Here is a 20,115-nt window from a genome sequence, read left to right as displayed (position 1 = left end):
CGTAATTACCGCCATACCTCCAGGAGGTCTGTGACAATTAGGGCGTCAAACGACGACGGCGCCCAATCAATGGGGCTCGGCATGTGGCGTCTATCCATGAATATTGTTGACGAACATGTCTGTGGTTCTTACGTAATCGCCACATACCATCCAACACGCACATTTTCCCTTCCTTTGGACTTACAGACCATGGAAAATTGAGTAATTGAGGGAGATACAAATTGAGAAATACAAAAAAAGTATAAAAACAGTACATGCTTCAACGCTTCTAATAAACTTATATGGGTACTTGCTGCAACGTATACTAAGAAGTTGGGAGAATAGATACAAATGTGATAATATCATTACAGTAAGTTAGTTTATCGATACAATGTTCTGCACTTAAAGATCATTTATTTTCTTAAAGTGATCATATTATTCGCGTGATATACAAATGGGAAAGTGTAACGTTATACAATTCATTGGTTCTATAGTTATTACTGTTTGAATCAGAGGGGGGCAAAACATTGGTTCTCCCTATTGGGTTCTGTATGGGTTATAAATCAAGGGTCTTTTATCACTCCAAACGTGTCATTAGATTGATTTATCAATATTATCGCCCACATGTAAGCGCGTGTCATGAGTTACCGATAGCTGTTATAAAGTAATCACAGGACGGCCTATCGACTTTAACTATGCGTTCATTTTAAATCATTTTAAGGACCCAGCATTCGTGGAAATGATAAATCGATAATCCGACGTTGGGTGCAGTAAGAGTCATAAATCATACTGAATCATTGTTATAAACTTGTAATAGTTATTACATACTTCAAATGCTTTCGAGAATTATCAAACGCATCCCTACCATTTCATGAACGAGATTACAAGATAATGAACTTGACAAAAAGTGTGGACATTGTTGTGGCTTCGCTGTGGTTACATGTACACTGCAGTAACAGTCTTGCAAAAAACGGAGTTTAGTCTAGATTCTAGCTTACCAGAGGAATGTTTCGGTTATAGGAGTGCACAGTTGGACCACAAACTTGCACTGAATCATAGTTTGCGAAGCATATTATCCACTCGAGCAATTTCATTCCCTCTGTAAAGAAATACTTGTCCCAGATCTTCTAAATTCTGCTCGCACAAGTACTTTATAATTCTAGATTCTACGATTGGTTAGGCTAGAGGGTTATTGATCACCAACATGTTATGACGTTCAGGAAATTGCAATCGCCTAAGGTCAAGTTTTCCCTGCATCACAGCTGTCTTCTCCAGCCCACGCAAAATTTCACGGTCTTTAAATCTGGGGAATCAGTCCTAAGATGATAGGACAGGCGGTGTAAAAATCATTTCATTGCAGTCATTGAGATCATTTTTCAACAGACAAGAAAGGCTCCGCCGTCGTTGATAATTGAAGAACTGTTTGAGCTCGCTGAAACTATATTAAAATCATCGATTCACTTTTGGCAGATAGATATGAAAATTCAGCGAGGGTGAAATATGATATATACGTCAGCGAGTAGAGTGCAATTATGACCGGTATCGTTCAAGTGCAAAATCACTTACTGTTGAGACTACCAAGTGCAAAATCACTTACTGTTGAGACTACAGCCACAAAGGTTCTTGGAACCTGACTAGAATTATTGAAATTAGGAGTATAAAATGCATGTCGAGTTGATTTATTCCTAAATCTTCACCAATGGTAATTCATTCTGTAAACTATATTCCGCTATGCCAAAGAAATGTGTAATTTTGTTCATGTTTACGTTTACATAAGGTTCGAAGGGCTAGGGATAAGATCCCAGTGACATTTGAAAGTCTGCTATGGGTACTGGTCAAGGACAAAAATTGTCACTTGGTAAAATGAAGACCGTCTTAGAATGCATTGACTTCTTCCTAATGTCTCATGTGACATGGCTCCCTTTATAGCACATTGGAGTTGATGTTCTTGATTCATATCTTTGAATATGGGAGTGGAACTACCGAAGTTAATTCGGTATTATTCGGTGCTTGAGTCTAGTAATTGAGTTCCATATGCTCAGGTATTTCACTACGGAAAGTTCCTTGTCCTTTCTCCGACCTCGTTGCCATGCAGTTTTTTTCCCAATATTAGTAACTTTAACCATTACTCCCCCCCCCCCCCAAAAAAATTGCAAGATTGCTAAAAATGCGCTACGTTTAAAATTTTGTTCCTCGTCTGTGCTGTTTTTCGTGAAAATATCAGTTGGCAGTTCCTATTATGATGTAGCGAGAAGGACCAAATTGAATGTAAATTAACAATGCTCCTCTTGTAGAAATAATGGTGAAGTTCCACATCTAAGTACTGTCTTGAATTTCTCAGCCTCTCAAACTGTTGACACTTCATCGCTTTTTGCTGTATTCAATACTACAATGGGTATCGTGAGCAATAAACGTTCTACTGTATGGACTTCAAGTCATCATGGTGTTTTTCCAAACACAGTTATTTTGCTGCACTGTCAGACGAATGGCTTTGTGGTAAGCCCGGACGTTGATCTTGCCCCAGGGTCACGAGTATCCCACGCGTTCTTTCATTATACCCAGATCAAACAAAGCCAGATCTGACAGATATAAATGATCAGGTGAAGTGATGAATTCACTTTACGATCCATTGTGAAGTTTGGGACAAAGGACTTTATTTGTGATGAATAATAATCTGTTTGGTGACAACTTGTTTCTTCGATGTTTTTTTGTCTTTCTCATTGCTTCACATTTCTTATGGGGTACTTACGTGCCAAAGGTGTGACAATTATATATATGCTGACTTGCTGAAAACATTTGACGTATCTTATGAATATCACCATTTTGTCTAAATTTCTTAACATTACAAGTACAAGTCAGTACACTGTGGATTTCTCTGGGTCTATTCTACTATTCTAAGTTACCAAGCATAAGAAATCAGGCTTCAAACATTGACTTCAAACTTTTAATTCTGCAACCAAATTACTTGCAACGGCGTGTGATATAACATGCGGACGACGGAATGTGAATTCAGGCGAAGAACTGAGGTACAGTCATCTAGCGGAATACATATACATTCTCTAGGGAAGGTTCCATCGCATCACCGCTGGAGACTCGCAGCTATGTTTACTCCTTCGCAATGACGCTCTGCGATATGGCAGTTGCTGCAAAAACAACAAGAACATTTCTGGAACATTATTTTGAAGAATCTAACATCTACCGACATAATTCCATCAGGGTACATAATTCCACCACCCTGAAAAGAGATCTTCCAATTCCAGATGATCTCCAACCCAACGTCCTCCGGTACAATGCACCCCTGTATCTAAACTGTGCATACCTTGGGGGGGGGGCTGCACTAGAGATCTCTCAAACACTCAAGGTTTTTCAAAGTGGCGAATTTATGTAACCCGGCGGATTAATGTTAACAAAGGTTACTCTGTGTAATGTTCATAGTTACAGACATTTTTATTTCATTGGAATTGCAACAACACAATTAAATGGGCTACTCATGCAGCATTGATAATATTTAGTGCCATCAGTTGGACAAGTACATTAAACATTCACAGCACCCCTAAGTGGACTTTGTTTGATTTCTAAATCTTTCAGACTTGGGAGCCGTGGTTGATCAAATGTTTGGCCTCCACCAGGCCTTCCTACGGGGGTACGGATCGTAGAATTTGGCAAAAACGTGCAATGATTTGCCAGGAGAATCTGTCCACGGGAAGGTTAACATTGCCTGCAAATGAAAACCTATGGTGGCCAAACTCTCCTGGCAATTGTTCTCCCTATAGCCGGCGTAGTCAGTCTGGTAGAGACTATATCAAATGTACCTTCACAGCTTCTGACACGGTGTGTTTCCATATGTTGTCATGTCGCAGAAGAAGCCAGGCGGGCAGTCGCACTTCTTGATGCGGCGGTTCCCAAACATCTGTTTGCAGGGTGTTTTGGAAGTCGGACACTGTGAAAGAGAAGGACGTGTTGTAGGAAACTATTAGACGCTTGTCTGTTAGATCTATTTCTGTATTTCTTTCAAATGCAACCATTTCTGCATGTCTTTCCTTTGGACAATGACGTCTTTTAAAGTAGGATTGCCTTTCATTTGTTCCCCTTCTTTGGTGTTCTAGCAAGCTTCAAACATTTTGTTTTGATCAACATGAAAAGGTGCAAGACACAGTGTGATGAACGCTCGAGAGCTTCCAACATTAGCGACACCGCTGGAAAATGACAATGAAAACTAAAACAAGCAATGGCAAATACAAATACAACGAATACGTTAACTATTTCATTTTGGGTTACGCAGTCCGGGATGGAAGAGAAATTGTGAAAAAAAACTTTACATTTACACTTGTACTTTGAAGTTCTGTCAAAAGCGTTTGGAATCGACAGTAAATATGTTTGTTTTAAAATCTACATTTTTCAGTTTCTTGGAACAGGAAATATGACGACGGTAGGAACAGGTTGATACGGACTTGTTCATGTAAATTGGTGAAATTGACGATAGGACCTACAACGTTCTGTAGATGACAGAGAAGGTTGTAGGTGAGGCAGTATGATAAGAAATCGGCAACGCTTTCGCATCGACACCAGTGGTACCGAAAAACCATCCATGTTTCCCTCAACATGGCAATGTGGCATCAAAGATTTTCCTTGCCAACTCACACGTGTTGTCTATCCACATACAAACTATATTCTTGAGAACAATGTTAAGACGTTTTCTGAAACATTAGATAATGCGCGTTTACACAGTCATGATAGATGGCGATGATGATGGTCATGATGATGACATGTACGATGGTGATGTAGTGGTTTTATGGATCGTACAGCGATATGAGTAATGACACAATGACTGTGGAAAAGTGGACCAAAGAAGCTCTAAGGCTTGTTTTCGCACCGACCATTTGCCTGTGCCTGGGCAGTGCCTCTTGGTTGATTGCTGACAGTACGAAGTCATACAGGTGGCCAGTCCCGCACCTCTGTCGGCCACATACCCGCCTATGTTTGGCCCACACGGGGAGTCGGGAGCGGTTCTGAAGCACATGGTATAGCCAAGGCCTTTAATATGGTCGACTCCAGTGTAAAGAATGGAATCAACGTAAGCTTTTTCCTCAATGTACAGATGTTTTAAATGTTACATCATTACATGATTTTTATATGTTTTAAATATACATTATCTCCTCACTGACAAAAAACGTCGGATGGGCGTTTGAAGCGTCAGAGATTAAAATTCAGTAATCTAGTAGTAAAGACTCAATCTTACTCTTCTTTCACGTGACCTGGATGTGTAGTATTCACAAACGCAGAGATGATTTTATGTGTTTGTAATTATTTAGATATAGTGTCAGTAGAGTTTCAGGGAGAGGGAAAACGGTGAGATATTGCTTTTGGTCTGTTTGCGTTTTCGCAGTTATATATTTTCCACCTGCTGGACACGTTCACTGGAGTGACAGGAAGTAATCAATTGCAATGGGCTCATGCAAAGTTAATCAAAATCTTATCACCTCCGGGTAGGTGGTTCACATCCGAAGGGGGTACTGTATTTTAGTTGTGTTTGGTTTTGTATGAAAGATCACCGAAATATCTTAATGAAATACGACACGTAATAAGCTTATTTCCGGTTTGAACTGTGCATGTTCAAATTTTTATATCTGTGATAGCTAGCGCTAGGGCATTAAGAACTTTACCAAAAAAGCTTCAAAAATTTCTTGTTTGCATAATCAAGGAGGGACAAATAGACAAGATATGTAAAAAATATGTTTGACAGAGGAGTTACATCTTCGAACGTGTTATGTTTGCATTTTGTAGTGCAGGGTAAAGAATATATTCGCAATCGTTATTTTCACACTAACTCAGATAAACGTTGCCTTTCAAAGCATCGATGTTTCCATCGCTGTTACTTGGTTTCAATCTCAAAACCTGCTTTTACTATCTATCTTTTTTCTAATCTTTACCATTTTGATGAGCATAGCAAATCAACAAAATGATTTCCATTCGATGAAAGTTGCAATACCGTATTGTCATAAATAGCTTTTGTTTATGGCCAACTGCAAAGACGAAGAACAGACGCCACGAAGATACCAACAACGCGTGGGAGTTTTGCTGTGCCTTGACTACAAATGAATTCAATATTGTAGGTAGCAAACCATTGTTGGAATATGTATACCATGTAATGCTGTCCAAAATGAACCTACTCAATGATGAGTATGGATCAATGAAAGGTTGGTTGTTGCCATGTAAGAATAAAGTAAGTCAGCGCATGTAGGCGTGGAATGAATGGGACAATTGAAGCAATTCAGCAGAAACTGCGCTATATTGCAGTAGGCGGCAACAACTGACAAAGTGTAGCGGCCGCAAGCACAGTTATCGATTTAGAGACATTGAGATCAAAATTATGTTGCTTACACCTGAGGGTAAGGAATTAAGAATGGGAACTGTTGTTTGGAAACTGTGCTATATTGCAGTAGGTGGCAACAAATTAAACTTGTAGCAGCCACTAGCACAGTTATCGATTTAGAGACAATGGTATGAAAATTACGTTGCTTGCTTCCTGTGCGACAACTTAAGAATGAGAAATGCATTGTTCAACACTTCACATTATCGGCGGATATGATCATATACTTTTTCAAACGTTATTTTGAAGATAAAATATCAGAGAGACTGCTATGAATACGCATACAGTAATTAGGAAAAACAATATATGTATAAACACAAAACCATCGTAACTGTGGCAATGAGAGTCTATCGCCGCATACAACTTTATCATGTTCAACTTTTTTTCAGTAATATCACGTGTACTAGTATTGACTCGTTCTACCAGCTCAACCTAGTAGTACTGAAGAAGAGTAGCGAATGTCACTCGAAACGTCAGAAAATAATCTCCGTATCTTGTCAATCTGTAGAGAATAAACCATTGTTTAGAAGGCACAGTGGAAAGAAATGAAGAAAGACTGAATGCAGCCAAAGGTTGTTTCCACAATCTCTGAGCCGCAGAACACAGTGGATTATCATCAGAGAATAAATTGTATTTAGATGTTGTTCACCTTTATGCCTAATCTACATCAACGTGCTAATCTTGATGGTTTATCATCACTACCTCAAACACATTGTTTGGAGCTGCTATGATTGTTGATGTTTACCTGTTTGTAGCGCCGTGCACGCTCGGGTAGAGCAGCCTCTGCCCTCAACATTTCAAGTTCGCGTTCTTCCAGCAAGTCCCTCAGCTCATCAAGTGCCTGAAAGGAAGTTTACACCATATCAGATAGATGGCGCTTCTGCCCTATGTACAGCTTCGACTGTTTAATTGCAAGGTGGCGAAATTGATGACAGAGACTCTATCTAGAAAGTAACACGCAAAGATCCTATAATTTGTCACTGAAACAGCACAATACTATATTCGTGTGTGCGTGTGTGTGTGTGTGTGTGTGTGTGTTTGTGTATATATATGTGTGTGTATATGTGTGTGTGTGTGTGTGTGTGTGTGGTGTGTGTGTGTGTGTGTGTGTGTGTGTGTGTGTGTGTGTGTGTGTGTGTGTGTGTGTGTGTGTGTGTGTGTGTGTGTGTGTGTGTGTGAATCTCAATGAGAACCCTTTTAGATGGGCCATAACCCCTATAGTTTTCAATGAACAGATTTCAGATGGGCTTTTCACGAACGTTTTTTCCGTACGGCTTGAGTCATATTCATTCATGCAAGACTGTTTGAGCTTTTAGGACTGGCCTTCTTGTAACACCAGATATCCCGGCAATGAAATGTTTTACTTCATCGGGAACCTTCTTAAGGCAGGTAGGGGATTATAAACCTTACTGAAAGCTTCCGCTCGCTAATGGCGCAATACTTTCATCGCACATCTCAAGCACCAACAGTCATAAAACAATACCTCTTAAGGGTGATTAGAAAGTGCATCTCGTCTCCTTTTTCAATACATTCATACCTATATGATTCACAGGGGAAAGGGGGTAGCGAGTTTAACAACTGTGGCAAAGGCTTTTTCTGCTGTACGTAAATAATTTGTAAGAAAATATTGGCCTTCCTGTTTTTCGCCTCTCACGGCTTGTGAACATTAAGACGTTGTGGCCCAACATGGGCCAATTATTCCCACCTCCCACCATCTTCGGGAATAAAGGCATTAGGCCTGTAAAAGTTTTGTCTTTGCCAATGAGCCGTTTTACGGTTTGAACTCCGTATGTGTAAGTTTAAAAGTGAAGGCCCTTAACTTGTAAACAGCTCTTGTCTAGATTATATTTGATTCCATGTCCAGAAGTGTTTTGTTCATGTTTAAGGGGCCTTCAACGTTGACATATTACCCAGAATGCATCCGACTGCGCATGCGGAGTTCAAACCGTAAATAAGCTTATTACATGTCGTATTTCTGGCTCCCCAGTGTAAAATTTCATTTATGTGTTTGTTTTTTCCGACGGCGTGCAGTGTTAGTGTAAGTTTGCAAGATGGATAGCAGTTACATCTATGAACTCTTCTATAACCCTAAGGTGCAAAAGGGAAAAACAGAACCAGTGTGATCCTCCTCGTGCCCTTTACTAGTTTGAAAAGCTGTATCAGACACTCCACCCTCCGTATTCTGTAGGGAGGGAAGTCCAAGCATTGTAAGTCTTTAAGGTTTGGTGGTAGTTATCTCCATGAAAAATTGAGATATAGTTTTGGGTGTGCCTGTGTGTGTGTCTGTCTGTCTGTGTATCTGTGTGTGTGTGTGTTTGTGTTTCCGCACTACTATAGTCAGCATAACTCAAGAACCTCTTGATGGATTACGATGATATTCAGTATGTGGGCAGGTGTTGTAAAGCCTAAATTCAAGGTCGATTTTGGGCCCCCTGGTATGTGACCTTGGTACTGCAGCAGAACTTCCGTTTTTGTATATTTTGTATATTTTTAAGTCATTTGCATAAACAGAATAGTTCATGGAGATATGAGGTCTCTGAACTCTTGTTTAAGGACTGTTTGCTGTTCCTTGATGACATGTGGCCCCCGCACTACATATTCAAGACATGGTCTCACGGTTACTTTAGGCGGCAGTGGGACTGTGTAATGGTTTCTAGACGACCTTTCATGCTGGTACCTGGCCCCTTCTGTGATACGAAGGAAAGAAATGACATCTCTTTGTCAGTCATATAACTACTTTCGTAACTCAGCTTTCAGCCGAACTATTTCTAATATCTTCCTTTTGACGTGACAGCAATGTAATGAGACGACTATCGTGGCACCTGACGGCTCTTAATGAGTGCCCTGTCCTATACAGGCCAATTAAAGCGCCACTAGCCCTGTTGGATAACAGATAGACTGCTGTTACACCACGGGAGATCTTGCGTTTTTGCCGCAGGAGGTAACACGACAAGCCTCAAAACAAAGTGACAGAAAACGCAGCTTTCATGGCTTGCGTGTTCGCAGCAATATGGAAAGTACTTTCATGATTCTTTGATACTAGCTCATTGTTGAGTTCCTGAAGGGTAGAGGATATCCTGTCTTTACACGAAATGAAAATTATACCGCATTTTCTATTGCTCGTGAGTACAAGCCATTGAATTAATTGGCAGAAGTCATCAAAAAGTTGTATGACACTTCCTGTAGATACAAGGATTTGTGAGCTTCTAGATGAGTGCACAGTTCTTTCAACGTTTTGTTTAGTATTTCGGTCTGCATTTACGCAAATCCCGCGAATATGGTCATCCATACGCAATTTACTTTGAGTCGTGTCATGATGATTCACCTTAGATATATTTCACAGCAAAAAAATGCTAAATTAAGGTCACTGTACGCTTGCTCTTTAACTCAAGAAGGTCTGAATGGATTGTATTGATATTTGGCATGTGGGTAGGTCTTGATGATTTGGCCCCCCCTGGTGGCTTGTTACGGTACTGCAGCGGAACTTCCTGTTTTAATATCTCGGCAAGAATCCAGTTGCTTCGAATTCGAAGAGTTGCAGTTCTAGATTCATATTCAGCCATCAGTAGTCATTTTTCCTCTATTGACTCATCAAATGACTTTGCAAACCTGTCCACGTATCCATCAATAGCACTACTTACCCATAGTTACGACTTTGGGCGTAGGAGGGAGTTATCAAAGCCCATTTATGTTTGACTAAGAAGTCTGCAGTACTTTATGAAAGTGGTGACCGGATGAGGTTGACTAGAAAACAACTTGTAAAAGCGAAGCAAGTCTAACGGTCCAATTTCAAAAGTCTAAGTCGGTTATAACATAGCCATGCATGTGAAATACTAAGCAATGGTTGCTTCAATTCTCTTACAATAAGAATGCAATCACAATTTGACGTAAAATTACAGCAAAGTACGCTGTGATAACCACAACTAGACTAGTTTCGGAAACCGCATCACCCCTTGGTTGAAACTTCGGGGCGTTTACAATCGGGTAATCAAATCACGTACCAAGAAATGATAACATTTGACATCGCTTGATCCTATACTTGAGTGAAACAATATGCCATTTGAGTTTAACGAAGTTGACATTATGATTGATTACAACACCACGACTGCAATAAAAGACGTTTCCCAAGATGACTGTCTCTTTTTAAAAGACTTGACACCACGGCCACGCAACGAGAAATTTAAATGTACTTGGCTGTTGAGGAGGGTACGTGTCATCATTGAAACCAAGTGTGCAAAGCCTACTGATTGAGGGCGTTCTCTTAAGGTGGCCTTTTACGTACTGTTGCAATGACAACTTATAAACTTTTCTTCAGATTGATTATGAAACATCAAAGTAAAGTTTAGCCCTCGTGTCTTATGAGCTTCCTCCCTGGATGTATAAACAGAGCTCAGTTCATCCCAATTCATAAATAATTGAAAACTCAATATTACCACGGAGTTTCAGTGCTGCTCTTGATTTAGAGTATCCTTGATCTTCTGGTAGTGTTTAGGGAATGAATTCCAACACCCGTTCACATCATGAAAGAATAACCAATAACAAATGCCAATGAAAATTAAGACTTTAATCATGTACTCTGTATCTTTGTCCAATTTTGCCTGACCCTTACCTCTTCTCTCGTTACAATGAAAAGCGACCTGCTGGCCCATTTAAGCTTCTTATGAATAAAGAAAGATTCGAACAAATAAATGTATATGCAATTTCTCAAGATAGGATCCAAACGTGACAATTTTGTTTGGATTGTTGAATCTCTGTTTGTTTGACAGTGTGGAGTTTAGATGAATTCACCCTCACGCCCCGAAGTTTGATTGCTTTCAAGCTTCAATAGCTGACGCCCACATCATGTGTCACTTTTTGATGGTATGTCCTAAATATTTTGATGTACGTAATTCACTATACTCAATGCTATCGTCGGATCTACCAGGATTTATCTCAATGGACTTGAATAGCAAATTTAAGTACATAATGAAATGTGACAACCCATGCATGGTATACATTGGGAAGTTTATCAAAGAATGTCTAGACGTTAGAAACTTCTCCAATGATTGTAAAATCCCATTGTCATCCCATACTACTAGACCATATTGTATAAGATAGACTGATTAGCCTAACAGAATGTTATCTGTGTACCAGTGAATGCCATACTTTGTACCTTGTACAATTGTTGTGCAATAAAGTTATTACTATATTATGTGTATAAAAGCACACCCTGGAACCGAATGTAGTTCAAAGACCTTTAGGCCTTAGGAAGCCTGCATCCTAACTGCTAAGCATGACACCAAGGTTCACCATTATTGCATTCCCTACAAATATTATGCAAACGCGGTTGCTATAAATGTAATCATATTCCTTACATCGTTCGCTGTTCAAAGGTGTTGTAATGAGATCTATCGCTTTTCAGATATGATCTAACACCAAAGAGAACTACTTTCCTTTGCTTGTCTCTTGTCGCTGTTGGCATCATATATCACTAAGGACCTATCGATTTTATTCTATTAAATGTTGATTGCCTGTTATTTTGCGTATGTTTTCGAAGAACATCGAGGAATTGAGAAATAATCCAATTATTTTTGAAGTGGCTTGAAACTATGTGTATCGATTAATCAATGCGGTGGCGTCATAAAGATTAAGAACATTGTTGAAGTGCGCTCATTCGTTACTGTGGCAGATTGATTGTTGGTATGGTGTAAATAAACTTTGTACTTCATCAAATTCAGACGAGTGGTCCCGCCAAAGCTATAGGATACAAGTGAATCGAGTCTTTAGTCACTTATTTCTTTGTGAAAAAAACTTGTGCAATTGTCAATTAAAATTAGCCTACATGTGTAATTATTAGGAATAAGTACTACAGTATAATAAGTGAGTGAATAAAGTTGTTAGTGCTAGGTCACATATTTCCTTGTGTAAAACCGCATGCAGTTGGCAGTTAAATCAGTTTACATGTGGCTAATAAGCAGGAATAAGTAATGGATAAGTTAAGTCGTTAGTCCTATAGCTAGGTCACTTATTTCTTTGTGAAAAACCGTATGCATTTGGCAATTGACGTTAGCCTAATTCTGGCAAATGATAGTAGGAATAAGTACTTTAGTGAATAAGTGAATAAAGTCGTTAGTCCTCAGTCAATCATATTCCCTCGAACGTGTTTATCGTCTTCATGAAGGGTTTCTAGGAACAAAACTTTTAAAATCATTAGTGGCAACTTAAGTGGCTAATGTAGCGGAAAATGCGTGCAGTTGCCAGAAAATGACCAAATTGTGGCATTAAGGGCACATTGATCGATACAGTACATCACACCATGCACCTGCCCCAAAATTATAACATCATTAACACTCAATCATCAATATGAGTTCCTAGACCTCACACCTCCGTGTTGGAGTTTGGTCTTTGGAGCCGAGCTATCTCAAAATTATTCTCCCTATAGCCAGCGTTGTTAGTCTGGAAGAGACAAACTACTCTTTCAGCCAGTCGTTTTTCTTTTAGCAGCTGCTGGCTCCAATTCGCCATAGACGAATGGCACAGGTGTAACATGGCCACGATTCAGATTATCAATTCGCAACGGTCAGACGTAGATTTGGAACTTCCTCTATTTGGGCACAAATAAGAAATATCACAGTTTATCAATTTAGGACGTTTTCTTTGCAGGTTAGAGAAGGAAATAAAATATTTATGTGTATTGTTTTCCAAAAGATGGGACGGGAAAGTATAACAGATAGTCTGCGTTCTTTCTGATGTGCATTTGTGACAAGTCACGCTAGGTTTCTAAGGCTTTGTTATGATCCATATAACCCTGCTACTTGGCCTTCTGGTTAAGGGCCAGAATTCCATACTAGGTCGGCCCCAGCTCGGACATTGTGTAAGGGATTGCATTTCTTATTTTTAAGCGCCATGCGTCTGCGCGTAAAAGAACCCAACACCCTTATCAAGAAAAGTAGAGGTGACCTAATCTCCAGGCAGATCTCCACGGCGCGCCGAAAATCGTATATGCTAGCCAGAGAAGCTCCAGTCAGCCAGAGAAGCTCCAGTCCGCCCCGTTTCTCTGGCTGACTGGAGCTTCTCTGGCTAGCATATACGATTTTCGACGCACCGTGGAGATCTGCTTGGAGATTAGAGTTGACCCGGTGTGCTTGGCTAAGTAAGCAAACCGTAGCGAAGCAGCATGCATGGGACTACAAGCTAACGAAAAGCGTCATACTTTGTCTTCAGTCTGAGGTCTCCCGCTTAGTGATACAACTTTAGGATGGTACTAGAGAGTCTACATGCACCATAGCTCAACCTGATTGAAACAATATAGCTCTTTATACTGTGGTCATCCATCAACACTTCACACACACGGATCAAAGACTTAACATACACGCGATTGGTACTTACATGTTCCATTAAGCCATAATGATCTACCATAATGATCTGAACGATCCATTTTCGGTTATCAGCTGAAGGATTGTTTGATAATGTGTGATAATCACATGAGCTTGATTTCCCACATGTATGATTCAAACACATTTAAGCGTCATGAGACATACAGATAGACTCCTACGGGCTTGTCCTATTTTTTTACATTCAACAGTACAAAAATTACTCAACCAACTAGATAGATTTTGTAAACGGTTAGATGTTTCAAATAACATCCAGCACCTTTCCTTGGGGACATCTATATAATATATGGTGGATGTTATCTGCAACATCTGACCGTTTTCAAAATCTATCTAGTTACTTGAATAGCTTTCGTATTCTGTATCTTATTACCTGGTCAAACCTTCATAAGTCTTAATTTCAAATCAGAAGGTATATCAAGCAGACTGGCATGTAGATACCATTTCATTGTATGGTGATAACGAAGATGCCTGCGGGATGGTTGCTATGAAACGACACGATTCATCAGCAGATGGCTATCTTTTCCCTCGGTTTAATTGAATTCTTCGCGCAACTCAATAGTGGGCACTCGTACGGCGCGATGAAGAAACGTGCACGCAGGCGGAGTCACAGTTGGCAAGTCAAAGGCTTGGTGACGTCCTTTAATTCATTTATCAATCAATTAATTTCACAATCTGCAGGTGGTCTTAGCCCATGACGAACGAAGGTTCTAATATCGTAAGTAAGTAAGCCAGCCATGCTTAATTGAAGTCAAAAAGAAAGCAAGAAGTCCAAGATCTCATACTGAACTGTATTGAATTCTGATCTATTATTGTTTCTCGCTACTTCTGTGTAATCATTTTGTGACGGCCTGTGGGACCAACGTTAGACCTGAAGCAAGCCACCCTTTTATCCTGTCAGTATCTGGTTACACCGTTTCCGCCTCACATCCTGTCACTCTACAATATTCAAATGACCACCGACACACACAAGACTGGCAAACACACGCCAAAATCTGTTTCCGCGGGAGTAATAAGGATAAATATGGTATAATGCTCAAACGGAGAGGCCGGGAACGGTGTTTACAGTGGAATAAAGAGGTCACCCTACATTGGTTACAGCGCTCTTCATTCCATGTTGCCCGGAAGCAGTAGCGGTTTTCTATTTGGCGAAGCAATCTTTTCCCCATCTATGAGCGATCAATTGGGCGCAGCGATCGCTATAAAGGCGTCGTAACTTCAGGGCAATTTAAACCACATATTGGGTGGAAATTGCTGGATTGCGCTTTACAGTATGACGTTATCTACGGTTTCCAAGAATGAGATGAAATCTAGAATATACAAAGTATGAATAATTGCAACGCCGTGTAATACATGAATTCTGGGGCCAATGAAATGATGTGCGAAGAGGCGAAAGCATCTGTAATTGCGTTCCGGGCTAGACGTTGTGTCCTTCGGTAAGGCACTTTACACGAGTCTTCTTCACTCCGCCCAGGTGTAAAAAAATGGGTATCTGACGTCGGCTGGGGAAGTAAAAGACAGTGGAAGGAGAGGGATGGGCTCTGATTTCCAATACCGTGCCCTATGCACAGTGGATAACAACCCACTGCCTCTACGGCCTCAAAACCTTTTTATTGCAACTAGCTAGCTGATGCCCTTTCTGTCTTTTGTGCTCTGGCTTTTCTGTTCATCAAAGTACAAACTTTTACAATGAAAGGTAGCTCACTTTTTCTGCTGATGTTACTAACGTGTGCTCGATACCTGTAGCTAGCTGTGCATAATAGGGCCATATATACCGAGAACAAAGTACCAAAGGTGATGTGACCAAGTGTCGCTTAGCAGGAGACATGAGTTCTAAATAATAGATGTAATCAATACGAGGGTAACTCTGTGGTGTACCTCCACAACCCCAGTGACTTTCTATAAAAGGCATTAATCGTATAACTGGATAAAGACGGTGACCTATTCCAGCTAATCACTCAAGGTATCGAGTCCTTTTGAAACACCTTAAATGGATTGCCACGGCCTGGGTCATTCATTGTGGTGTGACTGTGCGCGGAACCCCTTTTGCGATGTACTTAGGAAAGCATGAAAGTGTCCAAATTAGACGGCACTGATGTTTTAATGGCACACTAGGGCTAGCTGTAGCTGTGACAAACCTGATTGAGTTGATGTGAGTTTGGAACAATAGGAAGATTGCAGTATAAAGATTAGATCAGTGCAAATCAATATTGACTATTGCTGTTGTCCACCGTGTAGTGCGTAGTAGCATATAGGTCAGCAAGTTTTCTTGCTGTTTCTATAGCTGGGTATATTTTTACAGGGAGGGGTTGCTAGCCCTTCCTCAATAACGTGCTCGAGACACCTCCTCGAACACGGGACCCCCAATTTACGTCCCTTCCGAAAGGCTTGCAGCCCCAACCGAGATGAACTGCAAAAGGATTTGAACTGGAGGTGTCCCAATTACCAACTGATTAGAACCAGGAGCTCAACTGTGCGGCTTCTACCAGTTGAGCTACAGGGACATCCCTAAAATATTACTAGGTGTAAAAAGTAATCATTCGGGCCACACAGATCGGGGTGGTGGGGGATATCATTATTACAAGACACTCGGGTGCTCTTTATTGTAAAAGCATACAACTTTTGTTGTTTTTGTATAAGGACGTACATATGCACCCGGCGGCTTCTGACTCATTTGATCTTATGATTTGCAGAAGACTAAATGAGTAGAAATCGGTAGTCATAGCCAATGCGTTTACGAGAAGTTACGAAATCATGATGGCTTCGTTGTTACATTGGTCCTGATTATAGGGCTATGGTGTGACTGAGGGTCAAGTTATAGGTCATTTTATCGCATAGGGTCCCCTTTAAGATTACAGGTCTGCTGAGTGCAAACATTACATTAAAACACGTTGCCATGGACAGTATATGACTAGGACAAACAATACTAGTATATAGCGGTAACTACTGAATTTCGCATCAACAAGCAAATATGGAAGTGTAAACAGTCGACAATAGCCCCAACATGGAAAATTTCAAATGGGGTCGCTATAGTCATAAATCAAGGGTCTAATGTTTACCAAAGAGGGCCCGTATACGACCTGGAATACAAAACAGAAGTAACGTTGTGGATAAGCTCTATATGAGGCGGCTACGTTCTGGAAAACTTCGCGCTTTTGATAAAAGCATATACTAGTACCAAACTTACCATGTCGTTGATGTCGTCTTGATAGTAAGGGTCGCTCTGTCGAGGTAGACACTCCGTAACGACCACTAGCAGAGCTGCACTCAGAAGCAGAAGCAAGAGCTCCCGAAGGCGAACTGTCTTCATCTCGGTACCTTAAAAAATCTACTCACGGGCTCGTCAACGATGAAGCTATCGCCTGTTGATGGCTTTGTAGACCCTGTCGGCAATGTGGTTTGTAATCGGTTCACCAGATCGTTTTTTAAAGACCAGGGTGTCTTGAGTCGTGGGCGGGGTCTTCTCGTAGCCATCCCATTGGATGGCAGCTTATGTCACGGGGGTGGAGCGTGGGTGCCCCACAGTACGTCACCTTTACTCCGTACCCTGTTGCGCCTGTGAATTGGAAGATGCTTTGAGAACGTTCACAAAAGGCATTGCGCACACGTAACATGCAAGCATCTAGATCATCCCATTTTAGACATTTTAGAAAATGCCAGACGACTCCCTGTCATGAAAGATCTGCATTGTTGGCGTGGATGGCTCGTGACGAATGAAATTAATTTCGATAACGCATACTTCAATATCTACATCTATAAAACGGCCACTCTCATAAGCAAGTTGGATCCATAGTATGATTGCAGTTTTCAATTATCTTTCGAAAACGGTATGTGAAGCTTTTGCAGAGGAACATGTTATGCATATTTACGTGTTTTACTTAATATGACTGTCACTCAAGAATAGGCTTGTTCACTAATAAACTGGTAAAGGAAGATTCTAGGATCATGAGGGGGGCCGATGTTTGACGTTGATGATTACTTGGATATTCATTAGATTAGATTAAATCTAATCTACTTTTTCTGGATTCCATCTATGAAAACACAGCTTGTACACAACAGTATACTTATTACGGCTACAAAAATTACTTGCAAGTAAAGCAAAAAACTCAAATTCGTCTTTGAAGGTTAGATCTCAATGCAATTTTTATCAGAACATTTTACTTATTGTTTATTCATTTCACCCGGGAACATTTTGCCAACTAGTGCTTTTCAATGACAATGTGCCCAGACAAAGTCATTAACATTAAAGTAAATCAAAGCTACAAGAAATGCAAAAAAGTACTAATTGATTGAAATTGATTGATTGGAATCATATTACAAAATGTAAGTGAAACAATGATATAACCTAATTCACATGACGTAACGTAAAATATCCAACACCAGGGCTTTAAAGGTTTGCTTGTGTCCATTCATTTAGATCCAATCCTCAATATGTTGCTGACGATGACTTGTTTTGATTTTAATTTTGTGAATATATGATTATGATTAACCATGGCTTTACATTTATATCTGAGATTCTTTTCTCTGTATTCCATTCTCTATAAGCATTTACTGTAGCGCTCATCTGTGTCTATTGGAAAAATGGGGATCTTTGTTTAGTTGTGGAAATAGGTGGATTGTTCGTTCCGCATGACTAACCATGTATATTGCTCGGTGTTAATATGATCAAAATCTAATTTCACAATAAATAAGCTGACCAACAGAGCAGCCAATGAAACAAATCTCTTGCTTGGAATTAAAGGCGATTTAAAGTTGGTGGCTCTCTGCATTTCGTTCACTCATGAACTCATTCACTCCCTCATTCTCTGTCTCCCAATCTACCTACTACATCATTTTTGACACATTTCATGAGTGCCCTAGAAATGCGCTGATCCAAAACCACGTTACGTAGGTATGGTTTAGATTGGTGATTCTCCAATACCTGGGTAGAGGACCAGATTGTCATGAAAAACGAGTAATCCATGCTGAGACATTCATTCGCTACGTCCTGAAAACATCATTTTTTTCCTTGAGCGATATACTTAAACGGTTTCTGACCGGGCAAAGGTTACTTTGTTACTTCCTTTGTATGAACACAATGTAGCGTAATTACATTCGGTTTGAATGAAAGAAGGATGGAATATCAGTTTTCCATTGCCCAGCAACCATCGCCTTTATGTCACTTGTTAGAAGTTCTAGCTATGCTTGATTGCTATTGTGTTGCATTCACCGCCCACATTGCTTCCTCATCCACACCGTAAGTGGATCCGTTCATAAATGGGATAAGATTAGTCATAGGCAAATGCCTTGTGATTTCCACGAAGAGCTTTTTGAAGCAGATATCGTTTTTATGATTCAATCGATCTGTCCACCAGTACAAGCAGATGACCCATTTATGGATGTTAGAGTAGCGGAAATTGCATCCCTGGACATTTATCAATCATTTTGATAATGATGTTTATGCTTAATGAGTGGTCTTCATTTCATTGGTCAGTTCATGGGAGTGCAGCAGTGATTAATGTTATAAAAAAAGGAAAGTGATCTCGAACCAGTTTAGCTCGAATGAACTCAATGACCAGATGAGCTAATCTTCCACTGGTCGTGACAGGAAGACAGACGCTATAAACAGTATTTACAGGTTCATTGTACCGGGGAAATTCCCCTAGCTCTTTAAATTTCAACAAGCACAGTGAACAGTGGACCACGGCTTAACGTCCAGTCCTAAGGACTGCGACCCTTTCCGGTAGCGTGCATGTCGGGTGAGCGACACAGCCGGGATCGAACCCGGGGCTTCTAGTTCCAGGGGCAGGATCGCTAACCACTGGCCAGATTGCATGTAATGACGTGCGTGCGTCTGAAGGAAGTCATCATCATCATCGAGAAAGTCTTGATACTCAAAATGGCTACAGCGACAGTCGCATATAGTCTTATATATTTTGATAATAGCTTCTTTGATCCACATAGACCTCTTACATTCAATATCAATTTCAAAATGTCTTGAATGTCATGACTTTTGCCTCTGCGTCATCAAAATAGAGTTGACATTTGTTTATGATATGCGTGTGACCTTTACAATCATCAAAAATCCCTAGATTCTAATCATATGTCTATCAGGACAATGTGCAACTTAATTGCCAAATTTCACCACCATCAAAACGTTTTCCTTTTTGGGGAAGGGGGTGGGGTGTTGCGAACGAAAATTGATGCGCGTGCGGAGTTCATCCACATTATCAAGTCAATGGGGCCTAATAGTATAGTCTGAAATATTTTATTGGCCTGACGTCGCCGTTATTGTGGACACATGTGTGCATGGGGTGTCATTTCATATGTTCCACTTCATTAGCGACGTCAGTTTAATTTTGTCAGATTACCCGGTTGGGTTTTGACTTTGAACACATGGGGAAATCACCTGAAATA

At 40.3% G+C, this 20,115-nt stretch overlaps 1 protein-coding gene across 2 annotated transcripts; it reads right to left on the bottom strand.

Moving 5' to 3' along the window:
• Positions 1–2,909: 2,909 nt before the first annotated feature.
• LOC136425603 (uncharacterized) lies at positions 2,910–17,225 on the bottom strand. Of its 2 annotated transcripts, XM_066414529.1 has the most exons (5): positions 16,907–17,225; positions 7,095–7,190; positions 4,857–4,988; positions 3,792–3,919; positions 2,910–3,122 (listed from the first exon to the last, which is right to left on the bottom strand). In XM_066414529.1, exons 1-4 carry the CDS (start codon positions 17,027–17,029, stop codon positions 3,794–3,796), a joined length of 477 nt encoding a protein of 158 aa, XP_066270626.1. In that variant the 5' UTR covers positions 17,030–17,225; the 3' UTR covers positions 2,910–3,122; positions 3,792–3,793. The 2 variants fall into 2 exon arrangements, with proteins under 2 accessions (XP_066270626.1, XP_066270627.1); XM_066414530.1 differs by lacking the exon at positions 4,857–4,988 and having other exon boundaries at positions 16,907–17,179.
• Positions 17,226–20,115: the final 2,890 nt, after the last annotated feature.

The sequence above is a fragment of the Branchiostoma lanceolatum genome, chromosome 19 (genome assembly GCF_035083965.1).
Source record: "Branchiostoma lanceolatum isolate klBraLanc5 chromosome 19, klBraLanc5.hap2, whole genome shotgun sequence".
Lineage (NCBI taxonomy): Eukaryota > Metazoa > Chordata > Leptocardii > Amphioxiformes > Branchiostomatidae > Branchiostoma > Branchiostoma lanceolatum.
This window is presented reverse-complemented; position numbering and strand designations above follow the sequence as displayed.